The sequence below is a fragment of the Bubalus kerabau genome, chromosome 2 (assembly GCF_029407905.1).
Source record: "Bubalus kerabau isolate K-KA32 ecotype Philippines breed swamp buffalo chromosome 2, PCC_UOA_SB_1v2, whole genome shotgun sequence".
Taxonomy (NCBI): domain Eukaryota; kingdom Metazoa; phylum Chordata; class Mammalia; order Artiodactyla; family Bovidae; genus Bubalus; species Bubalus kerabau.
In genome coordinates, this window is record NC_073625.1 from 122527960 (window position 1) to 122546529 (window position 18570).

At 35.7% G+C, this 18570-nt stretch overlaps 1 protein-coding gene across 1 annotated transcript; it reads right to left on the minus strand.

Moving 5' to 3' along the window:
- Positions 1-2148: 2148 nt before the first annotated feature.
- OSTN (osteocrin) lies at positions 2149-18341 on the minus strand. The gene is made up of 3 exons (XM_055570304.1): positions 18243-18341; positions 15544-15758; positions 2149-2233 (listed from the first exon to the last, which is right to left on the minus strand). The coding sequence occupies exons 1-3, from the start codon at positions 18339-18341 to the stop codon at positions 2149-2151; spliced, it is 399 nt and encodes a 132-aa protein (XP_055426279.1).
- Between the last annotated feature and the right edge of the window lie 229 nt (positions 18342-18570).

Below are 18570 nucleotides of genomic sequence, written 5' to 3' on the forward strand. Positions count from 1 at the left end.
TATGATATTAAATTCTTTTCTCAACATATTTTTATGATGTTACTATCTTTAGGTTTTAATAATAAGGACAGTGATGGGGATCTTCCCTAACCAGGGATTGAACCTGGGTCTCCTGCATTGCAGGCAGATTCTTTACCAACTAGGGAACCCCTTGATGCTCTATAAAATCTATTAAGTAAAGGACATAATATATTAATTTGGATTTCACATAGCAATGATTCAGAAAACATCAATTCAACTCCCTTTTCATAGTTTAATAACTCTCTGGAGTTTTTATGGTCTAAAACATATATAAAATTTATAGGAAAAATGAACTTCCTATATGACTTTTATGTCATACATGAGTTTTGGTTAAATTCAGAAATATTAAAATGGGTGATAACCCAGAGTTGCAAAGGTGATGGGATATATGTGGAAACCAACTGAATTTAGTTATTTTAATCTCAGTGTCATAATGTTCTCAATATGTGGTCCCGATTTCTAGGACTTATTTAACTTTTAATAGCAATTAGTTCCTACTCAAATATAATGTGGTGATTTTTTAACATCCCTGAAGAGTAACCGTTCTTAGTATATCTCTAGAAATAAAAAAATTTCAACCTGAGTTTTGAAGATGGTGCTGCTCAAAAGGCAGTGTCATTGGTTATTTTCAGTAAGTCCTCCTGTAGTTATGGACATTCAGTAACTTTGCCACTTCACTGACCAATGATTCCATAGAGGGAAAAATTATTTTAATTGTCATTCTGTGAATGAGATAGTTGAGGTAAAATACTGATTTTTCATTGTGATTGACACTATTTGATGAGGAGGCAAAACAGCATGACAAATTAAGAGGGTCAAGGTTAATGTGATGCTTCTGGGCCTCTTCATCATTGGTCTGAGTATTATCTTGAGAAAAGCAAAAAGCAGAGTTTTCTCTCTGTAGTCTGAAATTGTCAAAACAGTTCTGAGCTGTCTTAATATGTTTGGGAGATAGGATGCACCCTCTCTGTAAGCCTTATTGGGAGTGCCTAGATTGTGTGTCCAAAAAATATTTACTGTTTAAAACATATAATATGTACAATTAAATACATTTAAAATATAAGCTAATGATTTAAGCTTTCTGGAATTGAATTCTACTTGTATCACTTACTAGCTGTGGGGCATTGTGAGTTAATTAATATAAGCTTTCCACTTACTTGTACAATAATAATAATTATTATTGAGCATAATTCTAGGTGCTTAATGTATACCAATTCATTTATCCTCAGGACAATGCAATGTGGTTGAAATTATTATTATCCTCATTTTATGAAGGAGGATTTCAGAATTTAAGCAAGTTGCCACAGAGAATAGATAGATGACCTAGGATATGATCCACAAAACCGGACCCGTCCACCTGGTATTTTACCCCTTATACTGTACTACTTTTCAAGATAGTGGAATAGTAATAGTACTTACTTTATGGAACATGATGAGTTAATAAAACTAAGTATAGGGCTCAGCATAGAGTTAATTTTCAGAACTGTAATATAAGCTCTTCTCACTTGCACATACTGTGTGTCTAATAAAATTTAGAATTAGTACAGGCATCTAATTTAATCTTCACAACACCCTTAATGTTATTATCTAAATGTACAAGCTGCAGAGAAATAAATTATTTTGATGGAAATGAGATAATGACTGACAGACCAGGATTTGGATTACATGTCCTGATTTCATGCCTGATACCCTTTCTGCGATATAATTTTCTCTCCTGGTTCATGATGAGAATTGGGTAGTTTAGTTATGAGCAACAAGATGTATATCACCAGAATGTGTCTTCTTAATAATAGAGGGATTGCTACATGTTTATTTATATTTATGAAAATGATTTAATGATAATTAGGACTTGAATCTTTGTTTGCATATTAATATTCAATATGCAAGTTTGTGAGAATAAGTCTTTTTAGGGCAAAGTAGGTCTAGGCATTGTTTTTTAACGTCATTTAAATTATTTAACATCAATATGCTAATCAAGTACAGAAATGTTTGAAAAACTGAGTTTTAAGCCAAGAGATACAAAGGGGGATTTATAAACCAAGATGGATCAATTAGCCCACTTTGAAATATTAATCAAAGCTTGCAGGTATTGTTATTTCTTCAAATTTTACTCACGATTGGAATCCATTAGCCTCTGGAATTTGAAAGCCTGTTTCTTCCAATCCGATCCATAGGGATACCAAATCGCCTTTTTGGATGATCTACTACTTTCCTGAAATAAACCAAAAATAACATATTTAAGCTAATGTCCAATTAGTTTTGCTCTTTTATTTCCCGCAGACTTGGGGGCTTTCTTCTGGAGTAGGAATGACTAGTAGTTCTTATTCATCAGCACCCATTATGTGTCAGACACTATCTCTTATCTTTTGGACATCTGTTGAAGTAGGTATGCCCACTTCCACTTTACATCTGAGGACATGGAGGCTTAGAGAAATTAAATGACTTATTCAAAATCAAATAGCCAGATGAAAAACAAGATCTTACCAGCATACCAATCTGATAAGTGCTTAGTTTGGGTAAGTCCCTTTCCCCTCTTCAGATTTTGGTGTGTTCCTCTGTCACTTGAGGGAGGTTGCACCAGGTCAGTGGTTTACCCTAACCTCTTCCTTACAATGGTTTTCCTGGGGAAGGATGGTGGTGGAAGAGGGGCAGACCCTGAAGCCAAGACTGGATATGGAGTAAGTGTGCCCCTCAGGTCTTCACTCAGGTTTTACCTAGAGCAGCTTTGTGTGTGATAGTCTATATTTGTTATATATGTTCAAATATTGTTTGGGGGGAAAAAAAAACTTCATTATTAAAATAAAGTAAAAAATTCTACAAGAGGCCTTACAATTTGTGTGTTTTATGAATTATCTCTTTAAAAAGACACATTTTAATTTGATTTGTTATTGCCATTACTTAGTTCTATCAAGTCAAAATGCTAACAGGAAAGGTCCCAGAGCTGTGAATGCATAACTTTCACTGGCCTTGGATTTTAAAGACGTTTTTATCTTCTTAAGAAAGATAGAAATAGGGAGAAACTAATAAAGCATTTAAGTAAGTGACTTGTCTCACACCTAAGGGGAATTGACTTAATAGATTTGTTGGACTTTTTATTGACATAATATGCATACAGAAAATAGGATATTTTGTAAGTGAACAATATGAGATATACACAGATTATAAACACAATTACTACCCAGATCAAGAAATAGAACATTACCAGAAATCAAATATTTTTGAATAGCAAAGAGTCTTAATGTTAATTCTTGCACCAAACATAAGAATATCAACTCCAACTTTTGATCAGTGATGATACAGCTTATCACTTGAAAATTTCAATGAAGAAGATCTAATTGCCTCTCAAGACAACTTTGTCAATATTCAACAGCTTAAAGAGTTTCAAGATTTGTTTCAGAGCATTTTCAACAGTTTTTTTTTTTTTTTTTGGTTCTTTCTAATTACTTGCATTATATTGTCAGTATTAGACTACATAATTTAAACACTAAAACTACATCATCTATAAAGGCTTCCCAGGTGGAAAAGTGGTAGAGAATTCAAATGCCAGTATAAGAGATGCAAGAGATGTGGGTTCAATCCCTGGGTTGGGAAGATCCCCTGGAGGAGGAAATGCCAACCCACTCAGGTATTCTTGCCTGGAAAATTCCATGGACAGAGGAGCCTTGCAGGCTACAGTCGATGGCGTCTCAAAAGAGTCGGACACAACTGAGCGACTGAATAAGACAATATACTGCCCTTCTGACCTAAACAGTTGTAAGATAATACATAAATTTGTGGGTTTTTAAACCCAGATGTTTGTGTTAATTCATTACCACAGCAATAAAAAACTGAACATGTTTGTTTGTATGATTTAGGGTTGATGTCTGAGTGTATTACAGCTAATACCTAAAAACATGAAGCATATGTGATTTTTATTCCCTGAGTCCTCAAATTCCTTCATGAACAACTCCCATTATAACTCCGGGGAAGAGATGAGGTAGAAGCCATCCTGGGATAGAGAAGAATGCTCTGGGGAAGTCCCAGACGATAGAGGAGGAAGTGAGAAACCAGCACTTCCAGGTGTTTAAAGGACTGATGAGAAGAGAAAGGAAATGGCAGCTGGGGAAAGAGTAGTGGCCCACATGTGAGCTGACCTCTGAAAGCTTCTGTGGAGTGGATACTGTCACCAGAAATAATCCTTTTACTTTTCTAAAGAAGTGTGATGGTTTCAGGGCTTCCCAGGTGGCTCAGTGGTAAAGAATCTGCCTGCCAGTGCAGAAGATGCAAGAGGGGTGGGTTCGATCCCTGGGTGGGGAAGATCCCCTGGAGTTGGAAATGGCAACCCACTCCAGTATTCTTGCCTGGAGAATTCCATGGACAGAGGAGCCTGGCGAGCTGAAGTCCATGGGGCCGCAGAGTCAACACGAGTGATCACAGCACAGCACAATGCAATAGCATGATGGTTTGGTTTCATGCATTATTATAAATTAGAACAGAACATGTATGGGTGCGTATTACCGATATATACTTTCAAAGTGAAAGTAAAATAAATGAAAATAGCATTTTTTTCTTTCTGTACTATAGTTAATCTACTTTTCCTGCTCAAGTAGATGGGAGGGTGCTACAGGCTTTCCTGGTGGCTCAGACAGTAAAGAGTCTGCCTGCAATGCAGGAGACCCAGGTTTGATCCTTAGGTCAGGAAGATTCCCTGGAGAAGGAAATGGCTACCCACTCCAGTATTCTTGCCTGGAAAATTGCATGGAAGGAGGACCCTGGTGAACTACACCCCATAGGGTCACAAGGAGACACTACTGAGTGACTAAAACACACAATGGTGTGATAAAAAGAAAATAAACTCTTTCTCCTTCTATCTTCCCTCAGTCCCTGTTCTTTCCTTCCCTTCTTTCCCCAGATTTGATCCAAAAAGTATTAGAAATCAGGAGATATTGGCTTGCATTCTATTTATTTCTTCTACTTACCAAAAATGAGAATAGCTAAGTCAAATAATTTGTATATACTTTTCTATCAATTCAGAAGCAAAGTGGCAAGCTAACATTTATCTTAACATTTTTGCTGATATGAAATATGTAAAACAATATTACACTCTTCAGCACATACACTGACATGAATACAGAGTGTGTGAAACAAATGCTAACACAGAAAAATATTCTTAAGACCAAAAGGGAAAGCCATACTTTTTAACTATCTAGTCCCTCTTGTGACAAAATAATGGAATGACATGGCTTATATATTCATTGAAAACAGTCTATCTTTTCCATTCTAAAATATTCTGAAAGTAGTTTAAGGATACAGAATATAGAGCAAAGTAATAAATGAGGATGGATTATTTTAAATATAACTTTAAACTTCACACTAAAATATAGACAGCCTAAGTCATTTATCGGAGAAGGCAATGGCACCCCACTCCAGTACTCTTGCCTGGAAAATCCCATGGATGGAAGAGCCTGGTGGGCTGCAGTCCATGAAGTCGCTAAGAGTCGGACACGACTGAGCAACTTCACTTTCACTTTTCACTTTCTTGCATTAGAGAAGGAAATGGCAACCCACTCCAGTGTTCTTGGCTGGAGAATCCAAGGGACGGGGGAGCCTGATGGGCTGCTGTCTATGGGGTCTCACAGAGTCGGACACGACTGAAGCGACTTAGCAGTAGCAGCAGCAAGTCATTTATATTCTTTGATAATTCAATTTCTAAAGATGTTCACCATTCTAAAACAACTGTTGGAAAGCTTGTATTTATACTTTTTGTTCAGAATCACACATATCAAAGAGTCTATAAATTTATCTATGTTCAGTTTTAAAAAATAAAACAAACATCCTTATTGATAGCACCAAACTAAGAAATAAAATATTACCATTACTTAGAAGTCCTCAGTGTTCTTCCTCCCAAATTGATTCCCCCCCATAATTTGGTCACAGAGGTAATCTGAAGGATGAATTTTTATCTAATACTTCCCTTGATTTTCTTTGTAATCTATATGTATTCTTCAAAACTCTCTTGGTTAGTTCAGATGGTTCTAGAATTTTATTTGAAAGAAATGATGTGTGAATTCTTCTTTACTTCTTTTAAAAAATATGTTTCATGTTTTCAGATTTGTCCATGTTGACTTGTGTAGATATAGTTCTTTTATGTTCACTGTTGTATAGTATTTCATTGTATGGATAATAAATATGCAACAACTTATTAACACATTTTACTGATAGTAATTTGAGGTATTTCCTTTTTTTGTTATTATTGTTATATACTGTTCAGCTAATTTTTTTCATTTACATGCCTTTAATGTACATTTGAGGATTTCTATATAGTAAATTCTTAGTAGAATTGCTAGCTATTCTTATACTTAATTTTATTATATAATGCCATACTGTTTTTCAAAACGGTACCTATTTACACACCAGAGAGCAATGTATGACAATTTTTATTGTTTCAAATCTGTGCCAGCCTTTGCATTGTAGACTTTTAATTTTGCCAGTAAATTTATATCTGTAATTATTGATGAAGTTATATTGTAATTTTCTTTTCTTACTCTTTTTACTTACTTTACTCTTACTCTTTTACACACATGGTTTTGGTGTCCAAATAATGCTAATCTCATGAAATGAATTGAGAGCTATACCTTCTTTCTTAGGTATTATTTTGTTATTTATTTAATTGTTTCATGCTCTGAGACTATGTTCTGTATGAAAACCAAGCCTTTAAAAATGTTAAGGCTTATTTTGTGAACAGATACTTATTTAATTTTAACAGTTGTTTCATGTTAACGTAATCATTTTTTCTCACCAATTGTAGGATACACAACAACTTTTATTGATTCTGCTTAAAGTTTTGAGTTTCAGAGAAAGAAACAGGAATTAAGTTTAGTGGAGAGAGTGTTCTCACAAAACAATGATTTGCTGCTACATCTTAAAAGGACAATAAAATATCTGGACTCTTTCAAGAAGGGCATATAGCTCCACCAACATTGAGTAACAGCAGAAAGGGAAAATACAGTAATGGCTAACAGAGGATGCTCATTTAAATAGTTCAGTAATTGGGACTTCCCTGGCAGTCCAGTGGTTAAGACGCCAAGGTTCCACTTAGCTCCCTGGTGGGAGAACTAAGACCCTGCATGCTGTGTGGTGTGGCCAAGTAAATAGTTCAATAATTTAAATTAATAAAACACAGAATTAAATATGTATACTTTAAAGTTTAGGTGCATATAGTAGCCATGCTCCAAGATAAACTCCCATAATTCTACTATAATGCAGTCTCCTTCCACATTGAACAAGACAGACCTCTGTCATCAATAGCATATTGTGGAAATGATTTCTAGAGCTAAGTAATGAAAAATGCTGCAGCTTCTGCCTTGCTTTGTTGGATGTCTCACTCCAGGGGAAATCACTTGCCATTTTCTAAGGCCATCCTACGGTCCTTCAGAGAGGTTTACATGACAAGGACCTAAGGCTTCCTGCCAAGAGCTAGCAAGGGCCTGAGACTTCCTGCCATTAGCCTTGTGAGTGGGCCATTTTGGAAATGGAGATCCCCAGGCCCCATGCAGCCTTCAGATTATTGCAATCCTGGTCAGCTTCTTCACTGTAACCTTGGGACAGACCCTAAGCCAGAATCACTCAGGCAAACTTTTCCTAGATTTGTGATGCACAAAAACCGAGTGAGAACATAAATGTGTATTATTGTCTTGCTGCTGCTGCTCAGTCACTGAGTCATGTCCAACTCTTTTTGACCCCATGGACTGTAGCCACCAGGCTCCTCTGTCCATGAGATTCCCTAGGCAAGAATACTGGAGTGGGTTGCCATTTCCTTTTTGTCTTAAGCTGCTGTATTTGGGTAACTTGCTTGCATAGCACTGTAGACACCTAATACAGTAAGACTCAAAGGGCTGTGGGATTCCACAAGAGAAGAGATCATAGCCAAATTTGAGGGTTCCAGGAGGAACTTATGGAACATATGAAAACAATAAAACAAACGGTGACCCCCGAGTCCTGCAATCTTGTTTATCACAATTTAAAATTATAGAATTAATAAATGACATAGGAAGTTAGATATAAATATAAGAGCTTAGAAAAACTAACATATGAGACAGACTAATATGAAGGAGACTCAGCAAGGGCCTGTAAAAAATGAGAATAAATGAAAGGTTAATTTTTAAAAGGATTTTTAAATTTAAAAGAGACAACTGGGTTTTCAAATTCAAATTCCAGAATGTTCTGATGAAAGACCACACAAGTCTGAGTGATGATGTAATTTTTAGGGACCAGTACATAATGCCCTTTTTTTTTTTCTGAGTCCACCTTTAGACACAAAGTAGAAATGATATGAATGATCAATGCATAGAAATCAAAACGTCATTTTGTTTAAGCTGAATGTAGAATAAGACTTCAATTTGCATTTAAATGACTTTCCTACATTTCCTCTGAGGATTAGACTGATTTACACAATTAGTCCTAATTATCAAGTAAAAACAAGAAGAAAGAGGATAAGCTGAACATGCTCAACTCTTCCTCCCAAATTAACCTATCTGGTGCATGATTTCTTCTCCTTTGGGAAAGAATGAATAAAGGATTAATGCTTGGGGTCAGTATTTTTCTAACTGGAGTTCCTCTACTTGGAAACATGAGGCTGGAAAATATGACTTAATAAATGGGATATGTTTGGAATGATGAAAGAAACTGCTACTTCATTAGCACACAGTTGACTTACGACTTTTGGAGTTCTACCTCAAAAGTGGTAATTCAATCTTGAGTAGATTCTATTAAATTTTTGATGATGGTGCTGACTAGGCATAATGTCAGCTTCTGAAATATTATCCCCCAAATGGGCCATATTAACAGGCATTCAGAAATAAACCAAGAGCTCTGGAATTAAATAGCAAGATTTAAAGGGTTCCAAATCAGACATGCCTGATTTGGAAGCTACTGTAGATCTGTAGGACTAGGCGGAAAGGATTTTCATTTACTTGGCTCATGAGCCTCTTTTAGGGACTAATGACACTTGGAATTTCTATCCAGCAAATGAATTTACACAAAAATGTCTTCTATAATTTTCTTTTGTGGGGAGTGGATAATGTACATTTCAAAACCCATATATGGAATTAAGCATTATCCCTTTTGGGGGAAAGTTTTAAACCTTCATGCATGAGTTAGGTTAGAAGTAAAAGGTAAAGGAACTGTTTCTTTTCATGGACCTGAGTTGGGGTGTAAGAGGCAAGCAATAAAGAACAATTATTGGGAAAAATGGCCCAAGATCAATGCTCAAGGGCATTTCCTATAGAACAGACAGACTTTTGAATATAAAGAAGGAAACATGAAAATAGGGCATCACATTCTGAGTTCTTTCTCTGTGTTCTTCACCATGGAATGGAGCCCATTTTGAACTATCTGCTTTAGACATTAACAATTAAAAGCTGGAAAGAAGTAAAAACTCATGGAGTAACTGGATTCGCCTTAGTCTGTGGCATTGTTTTACAATGAATTAAAAAGGTGAAATCTTAGGATTTTTCACCTTTAATCTTTGGTCAAGAAGAGCAATTGTGTCTGAAAAATTGAAGTTGGAATTGCTATTCTCAATTTAATTTAAACTTTATGTCTGGCTTAGGATAGAATCATATGTATCATTGGTACAGTTTTTCCAAAATGATTTATTTAATGTAGTCATTCTAAGTGAATCTCACTTTTTCTGGCCTTGGACAAGTGCCTTATTCACACATAATTTAATTTCTTTATCATAAGCAGTTTGTTTCTCTAGAAAGTCATTGGACTTGAGGTTCAAGAACCTGGCTTTCTAGCTAGATTATAGCCAGGAAGTCACTTTATATCTGTGAAAATATACCAATAAATAGGGGATAATATTTTCTTAGGGTGTTAGAAATTTTAAAAACCCAGTGTATTGGAACGTTAAAATGTGATTCTTTCTGTCACAGTTTTGGCTGTGGCCCAGAAAAACTGAGGGGGATAAAGGATGGTATTTCCTCTTGCATTCCAAAGTAGAGTGCTAGAGTTATGCAGTATTTGTAAAGAAGGTTGCTATAAACTATTTTTCCAAAAAAAAAAAAAAAAAAAGATTGATACTGAAGAGGTAAATAAGAATTTCTCCGGAGCAAGTTACTGGAAAACAGGGACATTTCCCTCTTTTTTCATATGGAGAAAGGGCTTCAAGAAAACCTTGTTTCTCAGTCAGTCTCTATGCTTTGGCAGAGGAGCCTGGGGGCTGCAGTTCATGGGTACGCAAAACACTTGGACATGACCGAGCAACTAAACAACAACAAATACCCTTTAAAGCAGGGTAGACCTCATAGAACAGACTGAAATCTATAGGGCAGGAAGCTGTGAGAATTGGCTCAATTCCAGAGTGAAGAGATGGTTACATAAGCAACAGCTTTACTTTCAGTGACCAGAGTCAAGGATGTGGGTTTTCTGTGGAACAGATGTCGAGCAAGCATGTGGGTAGAGTTGGCCTAGGTTAATTATAAAAGGAAACTTCCCCTGCTTTTGGCCAGGGGTTATGGGTGATGTGGCCTCAGCAGGATGCTGGTGATGGTGGTGTCAAATGAAGAAACCAAGCGAATAGGATGAAGGTGAGGAGCAAAACTGATCTGCTGAAAGAGAAGCATTGCTGGAGGCAAGGGTATTTATGTCAGTGTTCACAGTGGTTATGCAGTGACCCCAGAAAAAGAGCCCATGGTGTGGAGTCAGCTTTGAGCATTCACTGAGGGCAGAGAACATAAAAGGCAAGTCATGATAGTATCAATAAAGTAAGACTTTGCTTCTACAGCCCAGAGTGGTAGGGGAAAGGGTGAGGGTAGACTGACATAAACTCTTTCCCACTGCAGCTTTCCAGCCTGAAAAGGAGAAACATTTTTAATACTTACAGTTTGGTCTAAGACTGTTGCTGAAGCTGCAATACTTTGTCCACCTGATGTGAAGAGTCGACTCATTGGAAAAGACCCTGATACTGGGAAAGACTGAGAGCAAAAGGAGAAGGCGGTGACAGAGGATGAGATGGTTGGATGGCATCACCGACTTGAGCAAACTCAGGGAGATAGTGAAGGACAGGGAAGCCTGGCATGCTGCTGTTCATGGGGTTGCAAAGAGTCAGACAGGACTTAGTGACTGAACAACAGCTAAGACATATGAATAGTTATTTTGATTACTGAAATAAGATTATTTTTCTAATAAAAGTGATCAGAAAATTTTTTGTTATTTCAATGTGACCCACAGAGTCATAGCACCTTCTTTTGTTTTTACCCAAAAGATAGAAAATAACAACTCCTATTGAATGTGTTTGAATGCATGTGGGTGAGGAATAAAGTTGCTTTTCTATTTATGTTCTATAAAGTCCTTCTCTTTCAATTAAGTGATTATAGAAACAATGTTAAAAGCAAAGTGTTTATTGACCTGAATCTGTAGAATGTATGTACCTGTGCTGGGTAACTTTCATCTGTTCTCCAGATACACTCTCTGCCTTTTCAGTCCAGGAAATTAACCTTTCTGGATCCCACAAACATTCCTGTACTCCCTGGCTTTGGTCTGGGGCAGGCAATGGGCAACCTTGGCAGAAGAGACTGGAAGGAGAGAGGAAGTGAAATCAGAATACTTTTCCACTTGCTCCCTCCTTGCAAGCTCACTTCCTCTTAACTGGAGGTCATAGCTTCTCCAGGGAATCTGACTCTTCAAAGACCAGGTTCCTGGGCTATTGTGCCATACGGTATGATGTGCCTCTTCCAGAATTTCATAGTCTTGCTGTGTCTAAACCCTTCTCAAATTTTCCTGTTTCAAATGTCCTGCCTGTTTCCTGTGGAAACGCTGACTGACACCATGATATTACTTGCTTTCCTGACCTCAAAATATTAATGGGAGAATTAGAACAATACAGTTGTGAAAATATTTACCCTAATTAAATTCAAATATAAAGTAGTATTATTGTTAATATTTTACAAGGCATTTTCAGTTTTGTGTGAAAAAGAGAGATAAACCACTTTTTAGAAAAATTCCAATATCTTCTAATATTAAAGGTCATTCAAATAGTAGCTATTATTTTGCTAGGGAAGTTGTGGAAGCTACTTCCTCTTATTTTTCATAAACTGAGTGGCCTCTTCAGGCTTTAAACAAGTGAACTGAATGGAGAAAATAGTTTGGATTTCAAAGCAAAGTTGAGATAACCCTGCTCTGAGAATTAAAGTAACTTGCACATTCAATTGAAAATGAAGCTAATATCATAATCAGGTGGAATAAATATTGAATATAATATAAAATAGGAAACAACAGATGATTCTTTGCTTCATTTTATTATGATCTGACATAGACTTTGTCCTATTTTCTATGCTTGTTTTCTTTTTTATTTTTCTCTAGGTGTTCATTCATTCTTCCATTTCCATCTCTTATGGACCTTTCCAAAAGCAGATTTAAAATTTTTTCTTTTCTGAATATTTTATAGTAACTGAAAATAAAATAATGCATTTCATATGCTTGAGACAGAGATTTAAAATCTGGGGTCATGTACCAATTTGTTACAACATTGCTTCTGTTTTATGTTTACTATTTTTTTGGCTGCAAGGCAGGTGGAGTCTTATCTCCCTGACCAGGGATAGAACCGGCACACTCTGCATTACAAAGCATATTATTAACTATTGGACTGCCAGGGAAGTCCCAGATTCCCTGTATTGTTTCTGGTCATTTCTCTGTCTTCTCATATTTCCTGAAAATTGGCAGGTGGAACTTGAGGCAAGAATTTTCTTTTGCAATTCTGTTATATAAGTAGTACTGAGTTAGTCCAACATAGGGCGTATCATGACTTGCTCTTTTTTCTCTTGTGATGCTAGCAGAAAATTGACAATCATTGTCTAGAGCCATCATTTCATTAGGGTTTGCAAAATGGAGACATTCTAATACTATCATTCCTCCTTCACTTATTAGCTGGAATAATTATATAAAGGAGAATTTCAACCTCATCGACTATGTGTATTGTTTCTTCATTGCTTTAGCTGTACAAATTTTATAAAGAGAAAATTCCACCTTTTCTTCTTTGTGTTTGCAAGCAACTATTTGTTGTAATATCCTTTTATGCTCAGTTAATAGCCATGAAGCAATCAAAAACTTACTCTAAATTTTATATGCTTTCACTACTGTCCCTAAATTGCTTGATGTTTTGCTATATCTATATTATCAGACTGCATAACTATAATACATGGCACTCTTTTGTTTTGCAACCATCATTACACTAAATTCTAATTACACTCTAATTCTAAAGTTATGCTTGCACCAGTTCTTATGAGCATAACTCTAGAGTCATTTTGACTGAACAAATTCATCTAGTAGCTTCCTCAGGAAGTACTACTTATGTGAACAATATTCCCTAATCTTTTAAACAGTTGTAATAGTTTATTTTTAGCCTTCAAATGTGAAATGCTGTTTAAATGAATATTAAATGTTCACCAATTTCCCCTTATTGCCTATAAATTGAGCTATGTTAGGTAGATTATATCTCCTGATATCTTAAAGAAATTGTTATGATGAAACCTCTATGTAGATTATATATATTTATATTTATATATATAATATATATATTTATATTATAAATTCATATACAAGTTTTACATAAACATTTACATGTTGATTTTCAAATTATTTTGTAGACTGCTACAAGATCCAGGAATCAGAGAAATTCTGTTTATTAGAAGGCACAGTCTTTTCTTCACTTATCCTTTGTTCTTCCATATTCTTCTTTATAAATTGCTTTTAAATGTATCTCTTCTTGCTTTGTGTTATAATTGGTTAAAAATACTTCTGCTTTTAATTGGCATGTGATTTATTTGAGGGACAGAGATTATATTTTTCTACTTTTTTCCACCATAGTCCAACACAGTGCCTAGAACATAAGTGAAACTAACTTGTATTTGTTAAATTAAAATAGGATCTGAATTTCAAAATACAGGTGTGAAATTTTTGTCAAGTATATGTAGGATAAATCTAGTCCCAGAGTGATTTTATTTCCTAGTGTTGCTTTGAGAATCTTTCAGAACAGAAGCCTAGCAATTGCATCCTGTATGTTGAAAATCAAAGTGAAAGCAAAATCATTCACCAGGAACAAATGTGACAAGTCCTAGAATTCCAAGTGACCAAGAAAACTGGACTAAAGGATGTGTAGATGAGTGCAGGAAGAAATGAGGTGTCAGTAAATGAAATTCTCCACAGGATTTCCTAAGGAATTTGCTTTTATCTTGTAAGCAATGGGAACTTTTCACGAAGTGTTAGATAATTCCTCTGGTAGTAAAAGATACAACTGGTGATCTAAAAAAGTGAGGATGGTGGTGGATGAAGAGATGAGGGAAGACTGGAGAAAGAAAAGGTGAAAAGATCATTTAGGCCAGAATTAGGAAAGTCTTCATGTGAAAGGCTATCTTGGAGATATTTAACATATAAAACAAACAAGATTTAAAGAATTTAGTGATAAACGAAGTGTTTCAAGTGAAGAAAAGGAATCCTGTGAGCAAAAGGAATCCTGTGAGAAATCCTGTGATCCTAGTATATTCCCCAAATTCCAGACTATGGGAACTGGGTAGTCTCTTGGGCCACTGCTAATATGGAGAGTCTAGCACTTTCATGCATTGGAGAAGGAAATGGCAACCCCCTCCAGTATTCTTGCCTGGAGAATCCCAGGGACAGAGGGGCCTGGTGGGCTGCCGTCTATGGGGTCGCATGGAGTGGGGCAAGACTGAAGCAACTTAGCAGCAGCAGCAGCAGCAGCACAAGGAATAGATTTTGAAGAGGTATAAAATGAATTAAGTTTGGAATGACTGCTTTAAAGTACTGACAATTGCTCACTGATTAAAGAGAGATTTAATTACTTTAATTTTATTATAATAATTAACAGTTTGCAAAGTTCTCATTTGACTTTTATGGAAGTAAGTAATTATCCCCACTTTCCAGATAAATAAGCTGAGGATCACAGAGTGTAAAATCCTTATACCAATCACATGGCTAGAAATAATAAGAAATTTGACATAGACATATTTGTTTTGACTCTAGATCCTGAGAGATCTTCACTACCTTCTTGGTATAGGAGAGGAGACTTAGTCATATCATTTGGAAAGCTTTGTAACAAGGGTAAAAATAAAAATGGAATTCTAGTTACCTCTATTAAAGAGAAAACTTAATTGACTGGAACATTTATCTCACAGTATATACTTCTGCTCTTACCTCCCAAATGCTGTATGTCTTTAGTAATAATTACTTTATATCTACATGCAACAGAATCTTCTTCAGAAAATATTTTGACAAACATATTAGTGCATATTAGTGGCAAATTCAATTTTAAGTACTTTGATAATTCAAAAATGGCAGTCATTTTGCTTCCCAAACTTTATTTCCAAAATGATGCCTTTAAATTCAGAAATGGGCTAAGATACTTTCAAATCTGTTTACCTACAAGACTTTCATTGTACTTTTTTCTAGGTAGAATTCTCCCTGTTTTTCAACCCAGTGTGGAGAAATTAAAAAATGAAAATGTTCCTTCTCCAAGAATGCACTTACCTCTGTTTACCTTTATGACTTACAGAGCCAGCTGAGAGTCTGTCCAGGGGAGAACCAAACCCAGAGAAGCTTCTTTTCTTCTTTGTTTCAATCACGTCATTCTCCAGAGACACAAGTTCATCAAGAAGTAAGAGTTTTGCTGCCAGGTCAGTGGCCGACTTCTCTTCTCTGACTGTGGGTGATGACTGAACACCTAAGACTCCAGAATCAAAGGCCTATTGGGCAAGAAAGGTGAGTCCATTCATTAAGAGAAAGAGTATGCATACAATCATCTATCTATATTTGGATTTTACTATTTTTCAGCTGACATGTCACGAAACTTGGTTTCTCGCAGAGCTATGATCCAGAGAGAAAGACTTTTGAGGAGAAAAACACATAGGGTTGAAGCTTATCCAAAAGAAATGAAAATAACACACACATACATATATATACAAAGAAAGAAAGGATAAACTCCAGACCTGCCTCTAAAATTTAGTATATTAACTAATTATTCTTTCAGATTCTTTCCCAGTAACAACTGCATTCTTATTACTCTAATAGCATTTTATCTATACTTCTTCCATCTCTACAATTATTACATTTTCCCTTGTATTATATTAACTAAAACATATGTATGTTGCATATTAAATTGTGAGTAACTTGAAGTCAAAGACTATGTCTAATCAGCTTTTTGTTTGTGCTATTCATTCCCTATTTCAGTATTTTTCTCATTATTATTGCACTAATTAGTACATTTCTGATGAATATTTATTGAATGAATTCTGAAAAAATATAAACCTCTTGCTGTTTTCTTTTCACTACTGATTCATTCATTCAAACCACTAAACATCCACTATGCAGGTCCTGTATTTGACCAAAGAGATACAAAAATAAGAAAAATCCAATCTGTGCTTTGAGGGAGCTTACCATCTCTACCAGTGTGATTTACTAACAAATAGAAATCAGTATCTAGGGCGAGTCAGAGCTATCCCAAGGATTTTATTGTCCCATGTCAGATTTCTTATTTGTTTATTTACACACACTGCCATTTGGTAGTCCATCCAAGTCATAAAAGTGTGTAAGTGTCTGGTTTATGAAGTCTATCTTCCTTTCTCAGGCTCAATCACAACATTTAAAAAAAATGCTCCTATTAACAATCTGGAGTCATTCTGTAGTCCAGGGGATATAACTTCTTTCCTAAGAGTTTGAGAATATTCCCCTTTGAGAAGAAACATTAACTACAGCCTGACTCTTGGTGTGAGCAGGACTTATCTTTTTTCACATCCTATCTTTGTTTTTGAATTGTTTATCTCATTCTCTTTCTCTTCCGTTCATTTTTTTCTGCAATAAAATGAAAGAGTAGCACTTTCTAAACCTTTTCATCGTCGACTCAAACATTTTTCTTTTGGAATACTTGCAGTCTGCCTCAAAGCTCTTGATACTAATGGCCGTTGAACTTCTTTCTTAAACAAGTCAAATCTGCTCTAAATATGGCTAGTTCTTCTTGGAAAACTCCTCTTGCCCTGCTCTTTCTGATTCCTATCAGGAGTGATTGACATCAGATCCTCTTGGCAGCAGAGGATGAGACGGTTAGATATAATCCCCAGCTCAATGGACAAGAATTTGAGCAAACTCTGAGAGACAGTGAAGGACAAGGGAGCCTCGTATGCTGTAGTTCATGGGGTCTCAAGAATCGGACACGACTCAGCAACTGAACAACAGCAACGACCTCTTCACTCAGTGCACACTCTGAATCCTCATATAATTTATTTGTTCCCTCTCTCTGCCTCTTTTCTATTCTGTCCTGAGTACTGCCATGAAGTAAATTATCTCCAAACACTACTTTCATCATATAAAAAAATTAAAAATCTGTATAATCCTTTGTTACTTACAGTGCAAACTCCAGAACTCCTTTTAAAAAATCTTAACTTCAATTACTTCCCTACATAAGCTTGAAAGCATAGAAACTAAAGAGGGAATAATCATGAGAAAGAAATTATGAAGATCAAGAGAAAAATCAAAGGGCAAAGTTAAGAGATCTTTTATTATCTCTGAGGGTCCTCCAAAAAATATGTGTTAATTCTTCCTACTGATATACATACAAAGTCAAGTTTTCTTTCGTTTTAAAGATATTCCTAATCCTCCAGAAAAAAGGCACAAACCTTTTATAAAACTTGCCCTTCAGTAAAATGCGTTTCAGATTCTCACTTCATGCTATGTAAGAAAGTACAAAGAATGCATATTTCTCTTAAGATCAAATGATCCAAGTTAACCTTTCTCTGTGTCAGGATGTCCTTACATTTCTTTTCCTTTGTAGTTTAGTACTGGCAGCAAGAAAATATTTATAGTGTGATAAAATTTTGCCCAAGTGACTCAAATCCTGACATGTAAACAACTTTAAATTTCACATAAAAGCACTTCATCTTTATATAATTCAATTATATATGTATATGGCTGAAATTATAATGAATTTTCTCCTAAAGTTTTTGGTTTATGGAATACTAATCTTTGTTGTTACTTACAGTTTTTTTTTTTCTTTTAAAGATTTATATACCAGGTTTTCTCTGAATCCATTGTGAGGACACAGCATAGGAAGAAAGGTCTATTTACTTGATTTTTGTGTTATTGAAACGTCTCCGTATTTGTCAGCAGCACCTACTACTGACCTTAGGAAAAATGATTTAAGTTCATTAAAAAACATGGCCCGTAGTTTCCATTACCTCTGTTGTGACACCCACTGGGAACACTTTTCCTGAGCTCCAGAGCATCAGTGTCATAGCCAGGATAAAATGTGCACTTGCTAATCTCCAGTCCAGCATCTAAGGGCCACACACAACAGGGTTAACATTCATTAGTTTGACATATAAAGATAGGAAACAAAAATGCCTGTAAAGCTTGTTATAGGCAGGTAATAAACTAAATTATTCAGCTTCTCTACATTGGAGTGCACCTTTGCAACACTTAAATTATACTTAATAGAGGCTGTCAGTCTCCCAGAATGAATTCTATCAAGGCTTCATTTCCATGGAAACCTAGACTGGGGTTGTA

Excerpts from the sequence above, each read along its gene's own strand:
- OSTN (XM_055570304.1), bottom strand. The coding sequence starts at position 18,341 with ATGCTGGACTGGAGATTAGCAAGTGCACATTTTATCCTGGCTATGACA. Across the intron at positions 15,759-18,242 it reads CAGTGGGTGTCACAACAGAG|GCCTTTGATTCTGGAGTCTT; the intron begins GTAATGGAAACT and ends CTTGCCCAATAG. Across the intron at positions 2,234-15,543 it reads AGTCATAAAGGTAAACAGAG|GAAAGTAGTAGATCATCCAA; the intron begins GTAAGTGCATTC and ends GGTTTATTTCAG.